Consider the following 18479-nt stretch of genomic DNA (forward strand, 5'->3'; position numbering starts at 1 on the left):
CATTGTGCGTAATCCAGCACTCTGCTTGGAGGGAAATCGCAGTCTGGAGGAGGAGGATAGAGGAGCATGTTCTTCAGAACTTGTGAACCTGAGGAATGTAGACTGCGGCACCTTCAAATCAATAAGCAAACAAGTGAAGACAGTTCTGATGATGGTCTTGTTTTTGGGATTAGGTGATTAAAGTTTGAATTAAATTAACTGTGCAAAACAAAGAAAGAGAGACACAAAGCACACAGGAATAAAAGTGAATAAGGACGAAAAAGAAAGTTCTTGATTGATTGTCTCATTTTCAGGGCTCGGTGTCAGGGAATAAGAACAAGATTTCGTCATCATACTCTGCGAATTCAGGCTGGATGAGGTCAGTGGCACCGAACAGAGAAAAAATCCCCTCATCTACGTTGCTGTCCTCATCGTCTTCATGTGGCGTGCTTTCTCGCACTTTGTAATCTGGTGGTATGAGGTGCTGATTCATCTTGATCATTGTCAGCCGCTCCACATTTTTGGGCGATAGGCGGCTCCGTTTGGCAGTTACAATGCCACCAGCAGCACTGAAAACACGTTCAGAAGACACACTTGCGAGTGGGCAAGACAAATAGTTTATAGCCAGGTTGTAGAGCTGTGGCCACAATTGTTTTTTGCCATGCCAATACTGCAATGGCTCCTCATTAAGAAAGACCACTGTTGAGTCATTCAGATAGTCCTGCACCATCGACTCAAGGTCATCAACTGTTCCTCCACTTTGCTTACTTTTTGCTGTGCCTGTGACATTTTTTCGAGAACCATACCCCATCAAACTTAGCCAATCCTCCTCCCCAGCCACTGTTAGTGTTGTCATTGTGTGTGGTGCAGATGATCCAGTTGCCGGTGTCTTTAACGGCTGAGAGGTCACTTGTGCCCCAGCCACAGGTGCAGAAGTGGATTCTTGTGACTGCGGATGGCCTGCTGATGCTGATGCTGATGTACTGGCTTCTCCTTCAATAACCTGCCGTTCTTTTTCAAACCTCTTGGCTGACCAGGCTAACCAATGTTTGTACTTTTGAACATCTGCATCAGCGAAAGGAAAGAATGCGTTGTCTGCCAGCGCCTTTTTGTAGCGTGGATCCAGAATAGTAGCACAAATGTAATGCTGATCTGAGTTGATGTTTTTAAGACGTTCATCACCACGTAGGCGATGTAATAATTTCTCAGACAAAATGAAATGTTTTTTTTTTTTTTCATCTTTTTCAAACTCAGAAGAAACCGCCATCAGTTGGTGCTCCAGTATGCACAACAATGGGATAGCTTTTCCCAAATTACAGTCCTCCTGGCTGACTGCACGCGTGAAGAACTCAAAAGGACGAAGCATGTCTGTCAGGCTTTTAACTATGGCCCATTGCGCCTTACTCATCCGCAGGTCCTCCTTCTGAGATGTAGCCTCTGTCAAGAAATAGTGATCGAGTACCGTATACTGCTCATGCAGACGCTCAAGCATGTAGAAGGTTGAGTTCCAACGTGTTGCCACCTCCTGGATGAGTGCTTTCACTGGCATTCCACGTTGAAGTAGCAGTCTCCGCAGATGCTTCCGGGCCTTAAAAGAATGGCTGAAATGGTTGCACATTTTGCGGCAGGTGGCCATTACCTCGAACGCTGGACTCTCTTTATCACTCAAGAATTTTTGAACTACCAGGTTGATACAGTGCGCCAAACACGGCACTCTAACATGGTGACCCTGTAACATGGCCTTAACTACATTGGCGCCATTATCCGTGGAAACATAACCAATCTTGCGTTTTAGGGGGGATAGCATTGACAACACCTTTTTGTCAAACTCTTCCAAAAGGTTTTCTGCTGTGTGACTTTTCTCCAAGGCAAACATGGCTAGTGTTGCATGTTTCCGAGCAGCTTTGAAAACTTGGTCCGGGTCAACACCTGCGTTTAGCTTTGCTATAACACCTGAAAAAGAGACCCAGTGTGCAGTGATGCACATGTAATCATCGCCTGGGCCACTGGTCCACATGTCTGTTGTCAGATGTATTGTGTGAACAGCACTCTTCTGCAAAGCTGCCCCAATCGCCTGCAGCACATCTTCATGTAGTGCTGGAACCGCAACTCTGGCAAAATAGAACCGGCTCGGAACCTTCCATTTAGGGCAGAGCGTTGCAACTAATTCAAGAAAACCTACCGCTTCTACAAAAGAAAAAGGTAGAAGGTCCACAGCTAGCATTTTAGCCAGCTTAGTGTTATACAGACGCGTCAGTGGGTGGTTGCGTTCATATGGCACCTCTGAAGTAAGCATTGTTCTAATGTTGCCCTGGACCAAGCATTTACGGGCTGATAATGACTTCGTTGACCCAATTTTGCTCGCTGGTGAACTTTTGTGCGTTGGTGTCTCACTCGCTCCAACACTCTTAGTGTGCCTCACATTGGGTGTGCTGCTGAGAGGGGTACTGGGTGTAAGGGAAGTGTTTGACACGTCTTCTTCCTGCTCGTCAACATCAGATGAAACATCAACGTTTCCTTGATTTTGGCCTTTCTTGATCGCAGCTAGGTGCGCAAACCATTGGACAGCGTGCTTTCTGTCAAGATGACCACTCTGGCCGCCGGTACCATAGTTGCTACCTGGCTTACCACGACTAACTGCAAGCTTACAAAGGGTACAAATGGCAAACCTTGGATTTTTGGGACAAACAGTAAAGAAGTCCCAAACTGGGGACTTGAAGTGTCTGTGGGACCTGGAGGAGGCGGCGATACTGGTGGTGGTGGTGGTCATGAAGCTAATGCCAGATGAAGTGGAGGATCTGGATTGGCCAACTTTTGTACGTTTTCCACTTTCACCGCCACTAATTAAGGTCGAGGTTGACGCAGGTCTCTTCTTGCCAGAAAGAAATATGGAAGCGGGACGAGTTGGTGTACTACTTAACTCCAATGATTGTGGTGTTTCCACTGCCTCCTCATCGACAACATCATCATCATCATCATCACGCGCAGCAGCTCTTCGGGCTAGGGTCAAAATGTCTGTTTGCTGCATGCCCGCTGGGGCTGCAGTGACCTTTATGATGACTGGGTCGTCGTTGGCAGAGTCTTCATCAGCAGCAGTATCCGCCACTTCTTGTTGAGCCTCATCACACTCCATAAGTCTGAGACTTTGGACGAGCTTCCTTTTACGCTTAAGTACCTTTGTTGGATCATGGTGTGCCTCACTCTCAGACGGCTGTGGTGCTGGTTCCCAAGTTTGATCCGTATCATCAGAAGGAGGTGTGCTTGAAGAGGATGTAGACACCACCCTTGATCTCTTCCTTGCTAGGGTTGTGGAAGACAATGAAGGATCATCAGGAGGAGTGGCTTCCTCAAATGATACCTCGCCTTGATTGTCGATTTCCTGATGTGCCCCTACTTCGGGAGGAACAACTATTGTGGGCACTTGTTGTGACCCTCCATGCACCTCTGCATGCACATCTCCTTGCGCTGCCTCTCCTTCCACATGTACTTGGGCTTGTACTTGCACATGTGATTGTTGTTGCCGCTGTGGTTGTGCAACACTCGTCAGATGAGCTACAACAACCTGTGTTGATTGAGGGACATTGCTGCTGCTTTCTTGCGATGAGCCAACATCACTGGTCGATGGTGATTGAAGAAGTATACTGGCTGCCTCTGCAGCACTCAAGGGCTTGGACTTAAGTTGGCGTGGTGGTGGTGGTGGCACTGAGCCCAATGGAGCGGGGGTGCTGCTGCCAGCTTGGTCCCCAGCAGATCCCGCTGCAGCTGCTGCAGGCATACTTTTTTTTTTACTCACAAAAAAAGGGGCGGGCGGCACACCAGTGTCCTTGGTAACTTGCTTCTTCTGCTCCTTACTGGCACCTTTCTTGCTAGAGGAGCTACGGGTTACTTTTTTTGGGGCCATCTTCTTCAGAGCAGGTCAGCAGGCAGCAGTTGCACGAGTTGCAGAGGGTTCTGTGTCCAGACGTGACGTCGCGTGACGTTATGCTGCACACACCGCTGCAGGACTTCTTCCTGGCACTGGTGGTTCTATTGAGTCTTCTTGTGCACCTAAAAGCAATGGAAGACAGAGGAACATCAGTTCAGTTATACACCCCAAAAAATCGACAAAACACAGAAAAATGAGCACAATCCCATGCCATCCATGATGTTTACATTGAAGACACCCCACAGAAAGACTAGGGACATGCAAGTATGCAACACTCACTACCCCTGGGCATAAGGGATGAAAAGTAGGCAAAATAAGTGCAGGCCTCAGACACTGCCTCTCCTCAAAATGGCCCCCTTACACCCCAAGCACATGTTGCCTGTACCAGCCAGCACTCAAGATGGCCACCACCACCACCCACATGGCCAGTCCACATCAACAGTACACCCCCAAAAAACAGAAAAACAGCCAGAAATCACCACAATCCAATGCCATCCATGATGTTTACATCAAAGAGAGTGAGACAACACCACAGGCACACTCAGTCCATGCACCACCACCACCCCTGGGCAAGCAAAAGGCCACACCAGCAGCCCCCCAAAAACGACAAAAAACAATAAAATAAGCACAATCCCAGCCCATCCATGGCCTCAATTATGTTTAAATTCAAGAAGACACCCCACAGAAAGACTAGGCCCATGCAACACTCACCACCCCTGGGCAAAGGGCCACACCAGCAGGCCCAAAAAAACGACAAAAACCAATAAAATCTGCACAATCCCAGCCCATCCATGGCCTCAATGGTGTTTAAATTCAAGAAGACACCCCACAGAAAGACTAGGCCCATGCAACACTCACCACCCCTGGGCAAAGGGCCACACCAGCAGGCCCAAAAAAACGACAAAAAACAATAAAATCTGCACAATCCCAGTCCATCCATGGCCTCAATGGTGTTTAAATTCAAGAAGACACCCCTCAGAAACACTAGGCCCATGCAACACTCACTACCCCTGGGCATAAGGGATGAAAAGTAGGCAAAATAAGTGCAGGCCTCAGACACTGCCTCTCCTCAAAATGGCCCCCTTACACCCCAAGCACATGTTGCCTGTACCAGCCAGCACTCAAGATGGCCACCACCACCACCCACATGGCCAGTCCACATCAACAGTACACCCCCAAAAAACAGAAAAACAGCCAGAAATCACCACAATCCAATGCCATCCATGATGTTTACATCAAAGAGAGTGAGACAACACCACAGGCACACTCAGTCCATGCACCACCACCACCCCTGGGCAAGCAAAAGGCCACACCAGCAGCCCCCCAAAAACGACAAAAAACAATAAAATAAGCACAATCCCAGCCCATCCATGGCCTCAATTATGTTTAAATTCAAGAAGACACCCCACAGAAAGACTAGGCCCATGCAACACTCACCACCCCTGGGCAAAGGGCCACACCAGCAGGCCCAAAAAAACGACAAAAACCAATAAAATCTGCACAATCCCAGCCCATCCATGGCCTCAATGGTGTTTAAATTCAACAAAACAGTTGTATCATGCACCCATAACCAACCCTGGTCCTACTGGATACTGTGGCTACCCACAATATAATTTATTTAATTTTCTGAAAAAGTTCCAAAATTGTACTTGCAGCAACTGTAATGCCCCAAACAAACTTACTTGTGAAAGTTGATTTCTAATCCAAAAGTGATCCAAAGACAGTCAAAAAGGCCTCAAATCCAAATATCCAGCAGCACCCACAAAAAGTAATCCTTCCAGCTCCAGATCCAAATGAAAGTGACCAGGAGATGGACAAAGCACTGGGAGGAGCCTGCTGGACAGGAACAGGAAGTTGGAGACTGTGGGGCACTTCCTTCCTCCCCCCCCCCCCCAAAATGGACTCCTTGCAAAAAAAAAAGGCCATGCAAATGTCAACCTGAGGAGTGATTCTGATAAAAATCATAATTTTCTGAAGGTTTATCCTGTTTGCTGGTGATTTTCTTGTGCGAAATTGCAAAATCTCTATTTCGCAAGTGCGAGATTGTTCCTTTCCGCCGCAACTACGTGTTCGCAATTGCGAACTCTCGCGAGGTGTGCTGTGCAAGGTGGCAAGCCGCGAGTACGTATTCGCGGGCGACAAACTCCCGCGGGAACACGCAGCAAGATCTAAAATGGCGCGTCACTCGCAAAGAAAAACAACTCGGCAAACGCTAAAATGACGGAAAGTGAACGCCGTGCACCACGCCGCGCGCCGCAACCAAGCAAAAAATCCGCCGCGAGCGGATTCACGGATTTTCGACAAATTCGCGAGCGTTCGCGGATTGCGGATTTGCCGAAAATCCGAAAAATCCGCGAGCGGAGCGGATTTTACGCCCATGCTTAGTTTTGACTAAATTATGCAGCAAGAAAAGGTAAATTATGCAGCACATTTTGCGATCGTAATACTTCATTGTTATTTTCACATATGGAAAGACTGTGCAAAGATGTCACCTACTTAATAGTTTAACAATAAAACACAGCAATATACATCAAAGCTGACCAGTCAACCTTTGCGAAGAGCCTTCCATCGCAGTAAGTGAACACGTCACCACATTTTTAGCAACTTTTGATCCAATTGAGCTGGAAAAAAAAATGACATTCAAAATTGCAGATTATGTACCAGAAGATTATGTGACACCTACGTCAAATCCATAATTATGTGGAAAACACAGCAGCTGAAGAACTCTAGTGGCCCCGATTATACTCTCGTAAAATCAGGTCCTGCTTTTTTGGGAACTATTCATGGCGAGACTGGTAACGTCAGCCACCACTAGGTAGAGCCTAATACTAGGGTGCCTTCTTTTGTGCACCGGTACATTGTTTTTAGGTCTCGCCTAGCAACGCTGGACATGAGCTGCTCACTCCTGGCGAGGTCTAGTCGTCACTTTGGCTTGCAAAGCGGGGTGGAAGCACAACCCACTCTTCTTACTGGCGCGCCCGCCAAATCTGTGCTTTCTATTGGGAGGCAAACATGTTTGGTTCCCTCCCAATCTTCCTTCGGCGTGCTTGCCCGGACAGGGCATGTGCACGAGCCTGGACAGGATATATGCAGGCGCTTTGCTTTCAATCTGTGAAGTGCTTTTAAGCTGCAAATGCGAATCAAGCATTATTTTTTCATGCACCAGTGTGTCGAAAAGCGGTTACTGTGTTGCTTTTTAATGGGTGGGGACGATTTCGGAAAAGGATAATTGGAAATTACTTAACGTTTTGGGGAAGGGGGGCGAGTGCCTTCATAAATAGTCTACTTAACCGACTGCAAAGCGGCAACACAAGGACTGCACAGGACAGCTAGTACTTAAATAAAGCCATGACCCCAACCTTTTTTTGTATTAATTCACAGTCTAGATAAGGCGCTGGATGCAGAACGCTCTATGCTGCTTGAGGTCCACCACCGTGGTGAAGTGAAACCTCTCAGGTTTGCAGTAATACTAGCCTATGTGAGTGTGCGTGAAACTCCCGAGTTGAATAAGGAGGTTCTTCCCAGAATGGATCAAAGGATGACAGTCACATTTGTGCACAAGCCACCAATGTTGTTTTTCGACCTGGGATCAGAAAATCCAGGACGGAGTAATTAACTAAACTGTGCCAGTGAACAGAACTGGTTAGCACTTTCCTTAGCATTGATAATGCCACACGGGCTGCTGCCAACGCAGACCTATTGGCTACCAGTTCTACAGAGTAATAGAGGCAACTGTACTATTGCACGTTTAATGTGCCTTGCACCTTACCAATAAACTAGTGATTAGCACACATGTTGCTTTTTTCAGTTGGCCAATGTTGAAGAAGGGAGTCCCCATATCGTGTGTTACAGGTTCCCCTACTGACCTTGTGGTGTCGTAATGAGGGGTAGCCACAAGGAGGGTGACTTCTGATTGGCTGTAGGTAACCTCATAACCAGTATGGTATACTGTAGTGGCACGAGGAGCAACATGACAGCCTCCGTGTCCTGCCGTTGCGCTTTGAGGCTGAAACAATTGAGGACAATAGGCTTGAGATGCTGCCATTTCCAAAATAATTCTTTCTCGATTTTCTCAGAAATATTTGTGGTTTCAATTTTAGGATCATGCACTTTAATTTTCTTTGGTCACCTAGTACGATTAAATCCCATGACCACTTTAAATGAGGTTGCGGGCTTTGGTTGGCACCAGTGGCGGTTTCTTCACAAAGGCAGGGGAGCGCTGACCCCCTGCTGGCAGTGAGCAGTGCCTAAAAAAAATGGTAATGAAATTATTTGTTATTTTATATTTTACTAATGTGCGTGCCGCAGCCGCCAGCCGGCCTCGGCTGCCACCGAGCCAAGAGACATGCAGTGCATGTCCGTCTGGACGGCTGTCTTGTGACAGCCAGCCTGTGCCAGTGAACAGAACGTGTTCGCACTTTACTTAGCAATCAACTTTCTGACATGAGTGTTGAAAGTCGATGTGAACATAGGCACAAACCCCCTGCAAGTACGTAGAACTGGACTTTCCAGGTGTAAACCATGAAAACCCCTGCTGACACCAGCGCAACCACGCCCTTCTCAGGTCATGTATGGCAGTGCGAATGAGTGCTTGAGTAAATAGCCCAAAAATAAGGCAAAGCGAAAGCAAATGTAAACACTTCATACGATTTTCAGTATATCGTAAAATACATCAGCAAACACCCCCAGACTCCAAAATGCAGGTTGTTGTAGGCAGATAGACCAGGGCAAAAACCTTGTGTTTTCAATCCTCAGTAAGTGGATGTGAAACTGAGGAGAATTCACTGTTTACTCAGCCGTCTGCCTCAAATTTTAAACAAGCATTTGCAATGAAATAGGTCTCGCATTTACGCAACTAAGTTATCGGCTTTGTAAATGACTATCCCTTTTATTTGTGTTTTAAAAACGAGAACAATAAAAGGCATTATCATTTGCAACACCTCCTTCGACACCGCCACCTTCCCTGAGAGCTGGAAGCACGCCGAACTCAGCGCTCTACTAAAGAAACCAACGGCGGACCCCACCGAACTCAAGAACTACCGCCCCATCTCGCTCCTCCCGTTTCCAGCCAAAGTCATCGAGAAGACCGTCAACAAGCAACTGGCAGCCTTCCTCGAGACGACTGGATCCCTCGACCCATCTCAATCAGGCTTCCGGGCCAACCACAGCACCGAGACCGCCCTCATCGCTGCCACCGACGACATCCGAACCCTGCTGGACAACGGAGAAACAGCGGCCCTCATCCTCCTGGACCTCTCCGCGGCATTCGACACGGTCTGCCACCGCACCCTAGTGCAGCGCCTCAGCAACGTCGGAATCGAGGAGAAAGCACTGGAATGGATCACCTCCTTCCTCGCCGGAAGGACACAGAGAGTCCGCCTGCCCCCATTCAGATCAGAAGCCACGGAAGTCATCTGCGGCGTTCCCCAAGGCTCCTCGCTCAGCCCCACCCTCTTCAACGTCTACATGAGCCCCCTTGCAGCCATCGCACGCCAACACAACCTGAACATCATCTCCTACGCCGATGACACCCAGCTGATCCTCTCCCTGACCAACGACCCCGCCACCGCCAGAGCCAACCTACACGAAGGGATGAAAGACGTGGCCGAGTGGATGACGACCAGCCGCCTGAAACTGAACACAGACAAGACGGAAGTCCTCATCCTGGGCTCCTCACCCTCCGCCTGGGACGACTCCTGGTGGCCCGCCGCCCTGGGCAACGCACCCAAACCGACAGACCACGCACGCAACCTGGGCTTCATCCTGGACTCCTCCCTCTCCATGACCAGACAAGTCAACGCCACCTCCTCGTCCTGTTTCAACATCCTGCGCATGCTACGTAAGATCTTCCGGTGGATCCCCACCGAGACCAGGAAGACGGTCACCCAGGCCCTAGTCACCAGCCGACTGGACTACGGCAACGCCCTCTACGCCGGAACCACCGCCAAGCTCCAGAAGAGACTCCAGCGGATCCAGATCGCCTCGGCGAGACCCATCCTCGACGTCCCCAGACAAAGCCACATCTCCAGACACCTGAGAGACCTGCACTGGCTCCCGATCAACAAAAGAATCACCTTCCGGCTCCTCACCCACGCACACAAAGCCCTACACAACCAAGGCCCGACCTACCTCAACAGCCGCCTCAACTTCTACGCTCCCAAACGCCATCTCCGCTCGACCAATCATGCCCTCGCCGCCGTCCCCCGCATCCGCAGAGCGACAACAGGAGGAAGGTCCTTCTCCCACCTGGCCGCCAAGACTTGGAACTCCCTCCCGACCGACCTACGCCTGACCCAAGACCACCTCTCCTTCAGGAAGAAGCTCAAGACCTGGCTGTTCGAGCAGTAGCGGACCCCCCCGCCCCCCTCAAAGCGCCTTGAGACCCTCCGGGTGAGTAGTGCGCGGTATAAATGCCTATGATTGATTGATTGAAAGTCAATAGCTCAAACTCGCGTAAATGCGAGAACTATTGCATTGCAAATGCTTTTTGTCATTCTGGCAGCCTCACAAAGCCGTGGTGGAGGGTGACACAGATTGTGCATCTGAAACAAGCAGTTTTTGAAATCGCAACACTTTGAATGATTCAGAGTAGGGGGGTTAAATGGGACAGCAAGCCCCAAGGGTAAAGGGGCATATCAAAATGCACATGTTCAAATACCTATACTGGCCTGGAAGAAGAGGATTCAGCCTTCTTGCATGGAAAGAGGAGAGGCCCCATCCTCGGAGTGTGGGCTACGGGATGAGAAATTCCTGCAGCCCCACTCTCCAAGCGATAAAATCTTCAGAAGAAGAAAAGGGTGACCGAATAGGCATGATCCTCTGTGTTGGAGCACAGGCTAAGATTACAAGAAATTCGGTAGATACAACTGTAGGAGCCCGATTCCATCAAGGAACGCTTTTTAGGTCGAGCCTGGGTAGCGCATGCGCTTCTCTGCGAGGCATGGTGTATGGAGCATGCGCCCGCTCTCCGCCCACATTTTTCATTGGCTTGTGTCATTGTCCACTGTAAACTGTGGCTGTTCATTGGCTTTGTAGACCCTTCTGATCTCATTTTGTAACCTCCCATGGAGACACCCCTTGCTATGTGTGGTGTTGCTCAGTAGGCTTTAATTACAGTCTACGAGCACTGTTTTCTCAAATAGCGCAGGACACGCGGTCTCCTAAAAACCTTTTTTTATTTTTATGGCACGCATTTTCAATGCAATAGGTCTTGCATTTGCAAGAGTTTAAGCTGTTGGCATAGTAAATGACAAACCTTTTATCCATCTGTTTTAAAAACGACACATAACTAAAAGGCATTGTCATTTACAATGCCAATAGCTCAAACTCATAAATGCGAGACTAATTGCATTGCAAATGCTCGTTTCTTTTTCAGTTACGTATTGGAAAGTATTTGCAGTACAACACAAAAGTGTGGGAACACAGCACTAACCCTAGCAGTTTCCACCCGCTTCAACCTCTGCATATCACAGTGAGCTTACTCTCAGGTCAACAAGCTAAGAGAAGGGGCATTTTAATTAAGCGATGTACTGCCATCAAGGAACTTTATTTTGGTCTCAATTCAGCTGTCTACTTCCACTTTTCAGAGTCTTGCGACTATGCAGGGAAGAGTTCAAACAGGCAAATCTAGATTCAGTCATGCCCACTACATCCTAGTGTGCCGAGCAACACAATTCAGTAGCTGGACCTTTAATCCCACCACCCCTGAAGAAGGGTTCACTGCAAATAAATCTGAATATTCAAGCAACACTGATCGTTAGTTGTACGCTTTGTCTCAGTATATGAGCAGCAACGTTCTGTGGGACTGTAGTGCTCTGTGCAGGGAGGGATTTTTTTCATGTGGGGCAATTCATACATAGTGGTAAGAAAGACAGCGGTTCTTTTCTTAAGGCTGGCACAAAAACCGTTAGAAACCCACAGACCCTGCGGTGTTCACAACAAGCCTATACACTATTTTGAGTACCACCTGCCCACTAGAACCATGTGTAGAATCAGCATTCCCTTTCCCTTAAGCATAGCAAAAAGCAACAACCTATGTATGTAAGAGGATGAAGGTCCAATTTTGCTGGGAGAGTGTAGTATTTCAACAATAGTAATGGCCATTTGCTGTAGACTAAAAAAAAAAAAATATATGAAGCATCGTTGGTCCGGGAAGCACAGAATAATATTTTGGAGTACAACCTACACATACATATTGAACATAATTTCATATTCAGTCAGCGTGCTCATGAAGTACAATCTTTCTGTAGTTGCGATTTTCTTCTGTGGTCTATAGTTTGACTTTTTTGGCAAACTGTTTAAGCATCTGTCTTCACATGGAATCCCAAGGAGGGCCACAAACCGAGAAAGCTGGAAAAATCATACAACCCCCCCCCCCCGAGATGGGCTCGGGATAGATTGCACAACGTAGTGGAGTAAGATTATGTGCCTTTGCATCGTGCAAAAACTCCTCTTGGTTCAGGATATAGAAGAAAAAAGGTCAGTTGCACATACACAGATAGAAATGCTGGAGTGATGCGCACGAACACAGAGCAGTAAAATGTCCCACGCTTACCTTCGTCCGCAGTCTGCCGGCGAATATGGTCAAAGAACTTAGTCCTATTCGCGAACATCCCTCCGCAGGTGGGACACGACAGCACTTTCTCCTGTGTGTGGCTGCGCAGATGTTCCCGCAGCTTGTTGCGGACTCTGAATGAGCTTACACATTCTAGAAGACAAAAAGAAGGGGTAAAGACACTATCATTAGCGATTAGCCACTTACTCCTGCACCATAAACATTTCACTTTTTAATTGTAACACTTTTATTTAAGCCTGCAACAGTTAAAATATCCATGTACTCTGAGATTACTGCGGACCAGAGATCAATGTTCATAATCAATTATTTAACTGAGGCCTTGCGTCACAGATTATGGTCAAGCGCCGAAGCCTGGATTAGCACCAAACGCTTAAAGTTGCATACAAGGCAACCCAACACCAAGGTCACACTCTTCAGATGCAGAGCAGTTTACAGCGAATGTACATGAAGTCTGTCCCCAAGGTGCTTAGCCACAGCGACCTCACCTCGAGAGTATCCCTTACCCTTCCAGAGGCAGAAGAGGTGCTGGTTTTCCTTGCCGGATGCTCCCACTGTGGCCAACGAGCAGTGCACTTCCACGTGTCTGTAGTATTCCTCGATGTTATCAAACAGCATCTGCAATGAGGAAATCAAAGAACACGTATTCAAAATAGATCCAAACTCTTCCATCAAAATAATAAAGGAAAAGAGGAACAGGGGTAGTAAACATCTAACACAGCGGCTTTTAACATTTTGACTTTAACATAACTGGTACCTCGAGACCCCCCATGAATCATTATTGGAATCAGGGGACCCCAGAGTCATTACTGGAAGCCGGTGACACTCTGGCCGTAGAAATTTAGATGATCTAAACTGCAAAAACAATACAGGAAAATACAGAAATAACACTCATTAAACAAAAACTCAAATAATTTTTGAAAACATTCACATACACAAAAAATATACATATATCAAAATGAACATTTTAATTTAAAAAGAAGGCTGTACCTTTTCTAAACTCAACTGAGGCCATTCATATTCTGTTTGATGCACTTGCAGTGCTCTTACAAATCAATCGGAGGATACCAACTACATTTCTAGCCTACAATTTCAAATTCCTTCACATTTAAAGAACAGTTGAATATTTACATTTACATTTTGCATCTTTATTTATACTTGATTAGTCGTCCAGAATATATCTTCCCTAAACTGTTAATACGGTTTAATTTTCTAAGCAGTTACGGACCCCCTGAGTAGGTGTAGAAGAGCCCTAGTAGATCCCAGAGCACAGGTTAGGAATCCCTGGCTCTTCGACTGACCCGGAGCTGCTCCCCCACCCTCCCCCCAGTGCCTTGAGACCCTCACGGGAGAGTAACGCGATTTATAAACCACTGATTGATTGAACATGTTAGGGATCTGTCTCCGCCAAGTGGCAAAGGCCAGGTCAAGGACCAGTTTAGGTAATGTCTTACAAAATAGGTATATGCATCGATAAAAACAGCATTTACAATGCAATAGGTCTCGCAACTGCGAGTTTTGGAGCTATTGGCATTGTAAATGGCAATGCTTTTTGCCATTGTTATTTACCATACCAAAAGCAACACCTATTGCTTTGTATAGCGTGGCGTCCGTGAAGACGGCGTCGTGCTCATTAAAGGAACAAGCACTGCCAAACCCAACAGCATGCCACTTGTTTTTAAAAGGTGAGGCCAAATGGCTTTGCCAATGTTTGTTGAGAGTTTTTTTTGATAAGGCGCTCTATCATTTTTAGAAGATAAGCCCGGTTACACTTTGGCAGAATCACGTCCTTTTTAGGTGTGGCTTTAGAATGCAGCTCTCTGGTAGACCCATTGCTATTGATTCTTTACTTTAAAATATAAAGAGTGGTTGTGGCTCCACCAATTGTGCCACTCTCTCACGTTGTGCTATTCGCTGGTTGGTCTGTGAATCCTTCTTCCTGAAAGTGCTTTCACTGAAGTGTGTGCGGGATTATTTTACATCTGAATAGTACAATCAATCATCACTTTGACAGTCAGTTATTTATCCCCTATGTACAGTCTATACAGAAAACATTCTTTTCTTCCCAGCATTGGCACAGCCTACGGGACTAGATTTAAAAATGTAAACCAAATGCGTGCATACAACACATGAAAATTGCGTTTGTGAAGGCCTGTGTTTTACATGCGTTAGCACAGTAAAGTGACACCCATTGGCGCTTCCAATTGTATTGCAACATAGATATAGCGCTAACGATCTTTTGTGTACTTGTTTGTTTCAGAAAACGTTCCCATTTTTAAGTCCGACATTCTCAACAGTATGCCCTGTTATAATTCAGAATTAAACACAAATACGGAAATGAAACCCTACCTCCTCAAACCCAGGGAGGTCACCAGATGGACTCTGCCGTATCTTTCCCCCTGCATTGCCCTAGGTGTGTATCGCAAACAGGTACAGCTGTTTCTGTGTTGTGACTTAAATCAAAAAAGAGACGCCAGACAGGTTGTTTCATTCATTTGCTCCTGGGAGGGTGCCAGTATTTTCCCATCACGCTCCTCCCCCTGGCAGCCTCTGCAAGCATAGAGCAGTTCTCTTTTTGGGGAGAATGCCCCCCTCCGCCGTGAAGTACACGTTTTCCTAAAGTCCGTTGCTTATGGAACATGATGCCGGGTGTGCAGTGGGCAGCGCCGCGGTGGAAGACAGTGGTGGCTAGTTAGCACCTTAACAACTAACACAAAAGGAGAAAGTAACATAAAAATGGAAACCAACACTGCGAGACCCTGGTTGCACAAGGGCCTCGGCGCTCAGACTGTGTGCAAGTTAGAACAAGCATTTACAATACAATGGTTTTGCCTTTGCAAAAGTTAGAGCTATTGGCATTGCTCATGACATTATTATTATTCTTTTTTTTTTTTAGTAAAACATAAATAAATGGGATTGTCATTTACAATGCCAATAGCAGGGCAGGAGAGCAAGCACAAGCAACGAGGGGGCAATGACAATATTTTTATTTGTGTGTCAGTTCAGCCCTGCTCCAGAGGAACAGCAGGCACCCAGATCCAGCTCAGCCCAATCAGAGGGGAGCAGCAGGTGACGAGGCCCATGTCAACTCAATTCCAGGGGAGCAGCTGGTGACCAGACCAGCCTCAACTCAATCCCAGGGGTTCCGCAGGTGACCAAACCGAGCTCAGCCCAATCCCACGGCAGCAGCAGGTGACCAGACCCGGCTCAGCCCAATCCCAGGGGAGCAGCAGGTGACCAGACCCGGCTCAGCCCAATCCCAGGGGAGCAGCAGGTGACCAGACCAGGCCCAGCCCAATCCCAGGGGAAGCAGCTGGTGACCAGACCAGACCTGGCCCAGCACAATCCCTGGGGAGCAGCAGGTGACCAGACATAGCTCAGCCCAATCCCCTGCAGCAGCAGGTGACCAGACCCACCCTAAGCCGCGCAGCAGTGTTTGCAGAGTGGCCGTTACATTTCAGCACTGCCCACGTAGAGGGGTGTCCGGAAGGTGTTGTCTAAGCCTGCCCGCTAGGGTGCGACAAGGAGGTCCAATAGAGCTGCCCTCCCCGGCTTGGACAGCTGTCCGCGGCAGCAGCCGGACTCGCACTCACCGCGCTTGTGGCCTCAGGGTTAGAGGAGGAGATGAGGAACTCCCAGGAAGGAGGCTGGCCTCAGCCGGACACACAAGAGAGCACTCTGCAGCGGCAGCACAGGGGAACCTATGCCCATGCAGCCATACAACAGGACGTGACGTGTGGTGACGGAAGTAGAGGCAGAGTGGCTCTTGGCGGCTGCTGTTCTACAGAAGCAATTGGGAGAATACGAGGCATGCCTTGCCAAGAGTCTGTGTGTTTCCCGGCTGCCTCTGGGCCGTCTCCTGTGGGCTGCCCAAAAAGTAATAATCATGTTTTGCAAATACTAGAATAGTTATACAATGAAATTTGTTCTCATGTAATTTTCTTCTCATGTTTCATTACTGGTCCTATTGTGAAGCGCTCCAACACCTTCGGGTAAAGTCTGCTCTATATATAAACGCATAAAATAAATAAATAAAATGGCATTGTGTGTGTACCACCTACTACAGTGAGCATCTTTGAGTTGACGTCACTAGAGCCCGCCCGCTTCGAGCAGGGTGGGTGATGTGGATCTGATGCGGACTTCGTCTCTTTGGCCAATGAACAACCTGCAAGCTCTCCCTTCAACCAATTCTGACCCACTATGAAGGTTCTCAGGCCTCGTTGGCAATGAACAAGTGATTAGATCTTCCCAGCCAATCACATGTTGGGAGGTCCTGACCAATACAACGTTACCGGTCCTCCAACTAGTAATCACGTCCTTTTTAGGTTCCTAAACCCTTGTGATCTTCGTGCACGCCTCGCAGTGATAAAATAATTCTAAGACGGAGGAATGATAAGATTTCAGCCTCATATAACGGACTATACACTAAGGCAAATCCTATCAAATGGTCGCCCGAATGTTTCACGTGATATCAAGCACAACGTTCCTCGAACAAAAGACAAAAAAAACGAGTGTAGGGTTCCGGGAGCGAGCCGCGGGGGGGTTGCGGGGCTGAGCGGGTCACGTCCATCCCGGTAACAGACACATTAGAAATGAGAAAAACATGTCCGAAAAAAAAAAAACATATACGCCCACCGCCGCATGACGTTGTAAAAGGGGCGGAGAGCGAAAAAAATCGCCGGAACGCCCACGAATCCAGTCGGACAATGACTGACGCATCTCTGTTCCAATGGCTAGCCTCCATTTATGGAGCTAGCCAATGGAACAGAGAAGCGGGTTAAAGCCCCATACTGAAACTCAAAAGATTTCGCCTGCGCAAACACTGCTGCGCAGTGGACGCCAGGCGAAACCCACGAATCTAGTCGGACCATGACTGACGCATCTCTGTTCCAATGGCTAGCCTCCATTTATGGAGCTAGCCAATGGAACAGAGAGGCGGGTTAAAGCCCCATACTGAAACTCAAAAGATTTCGCCTGCGCAAACACTGCTGCGCAGTGGACGCCAGGCGAAACCTAAAGCATTTACAATGCAATAGGTCTTGCAGGTGCGAATTTTGGAGCTATTGGCATTGTAAATGGCAATGCCTTTGAAAAAATGAAAAGCCATTGTTATATACAATACCAAAAGCAACACCTATTGCATTGCCAGATCCCTGTTTAAAGGCTTACATCATTCTGAAGGGCCCCCGCGTTAGTGACCTGAAATCTTACCCACGTTTATTTATTTTGGCTGCAGTAAATGGAATTCCTGCTAACCCGCTTTATTTCAAAAGTCGTATGAGCAACAGATTAGCCCGCGAAAAGTAGGAGAATGAACAGAAAGAGGGGCGGGCAATGGAGGGAAGAAAGAAACAAAGAAACAAAGAAAAATGTGCTTTACATAACTATTTAGGAAAGAAAAAAGTGCAAAAAGAAGGAACAGGCTTTTCGTGACAAATTGTTGCAGTACTTCAGTCTGAATGCTTTAAACTGACTTTAAGATGTGCAAGTGCAGCGAAAAGTAAAGGCGCCCCTGCCCCCCCCCCCAACCCTGTCTTGCCATGCACGCCAGCCGTGCGCCACAACCATGGGTCTGGAAGATCTGGCGGCGGTGTGTGCCGGGGGCCCGCACAGTTCTGCTGTGGGCCTGCATGGACTGGGGGTGTAGCTCAGGGCCTGGTAAAGCCTGGTTCTGCTGTGGATCTGGAAGGTACCCGTGGTGTAACTATTGGGCCGGCGAAGTTCCGTTCTGCCGGTGGATTGTAAGGGCCAATGTTTTACCTCAGGGGCGAGTCACAGTTTGGCCTTGGTCCTAGAGGGACCGGTGGTGCACCTCTGGGACTGGCGGTGACCAGTTCTGTTGTAAGTTTAGACGGTATGGCGGGGTACCGATGCCCAGTACGGCCCTGGACTAGTGGTGTTCCAATACCTGGTCTGTCCTGGAGGTCCAGCGGTGCACCTACGCGCGCTGATGAGTTTCTGACAGTGTCTCCGCAGTGTCTGAGCTCATGGTTTAGGAGAACG

At 47.9% G+C, this 18479-nt stretch overlaps 1 protein-coding gene across 1 annotated transcript in view; it reads right to left on the reverse strand.

Annotated features, from left to right (window-relative positions):
* The window catches only part of HINFP (histone H4 transcription factor), a 173917-nt gene that overhangs the window by 61366 nt on the left and 94072 nt on the right, over positions 1 to 18479 (reverse strand). Inside the window, exons 4-5 of the mRNA XM_078682190.1 lie at positions 12983 to 13094; positions 12459 to 12611 (exon numbers count right to left, since the gene is read on the reverse strand). Of these exons, the coding sequence (XP_078538316.1) occupies positions 12459 to 12611; positions 12983 to 13094 (265 nt within the window). The remainder of the gene's footprint in view (positions 1 to 12458; positions 12612 to 12982; positions 13095 to 18479) is intronic.

This window comes from Lissotriton helveticus, chromosome 3_1 (assembly GCF_964261635.1).
Source record: "Lissotriton helveticus chromosome 3_1, aLisHel1.1, whole genome shotgun sequence".
NCBI lineage: Eukaryota > Metazoa > Chordata > Amphibia > Caudata > Salamandridae > Lissotriton > Lissotriton helveticus.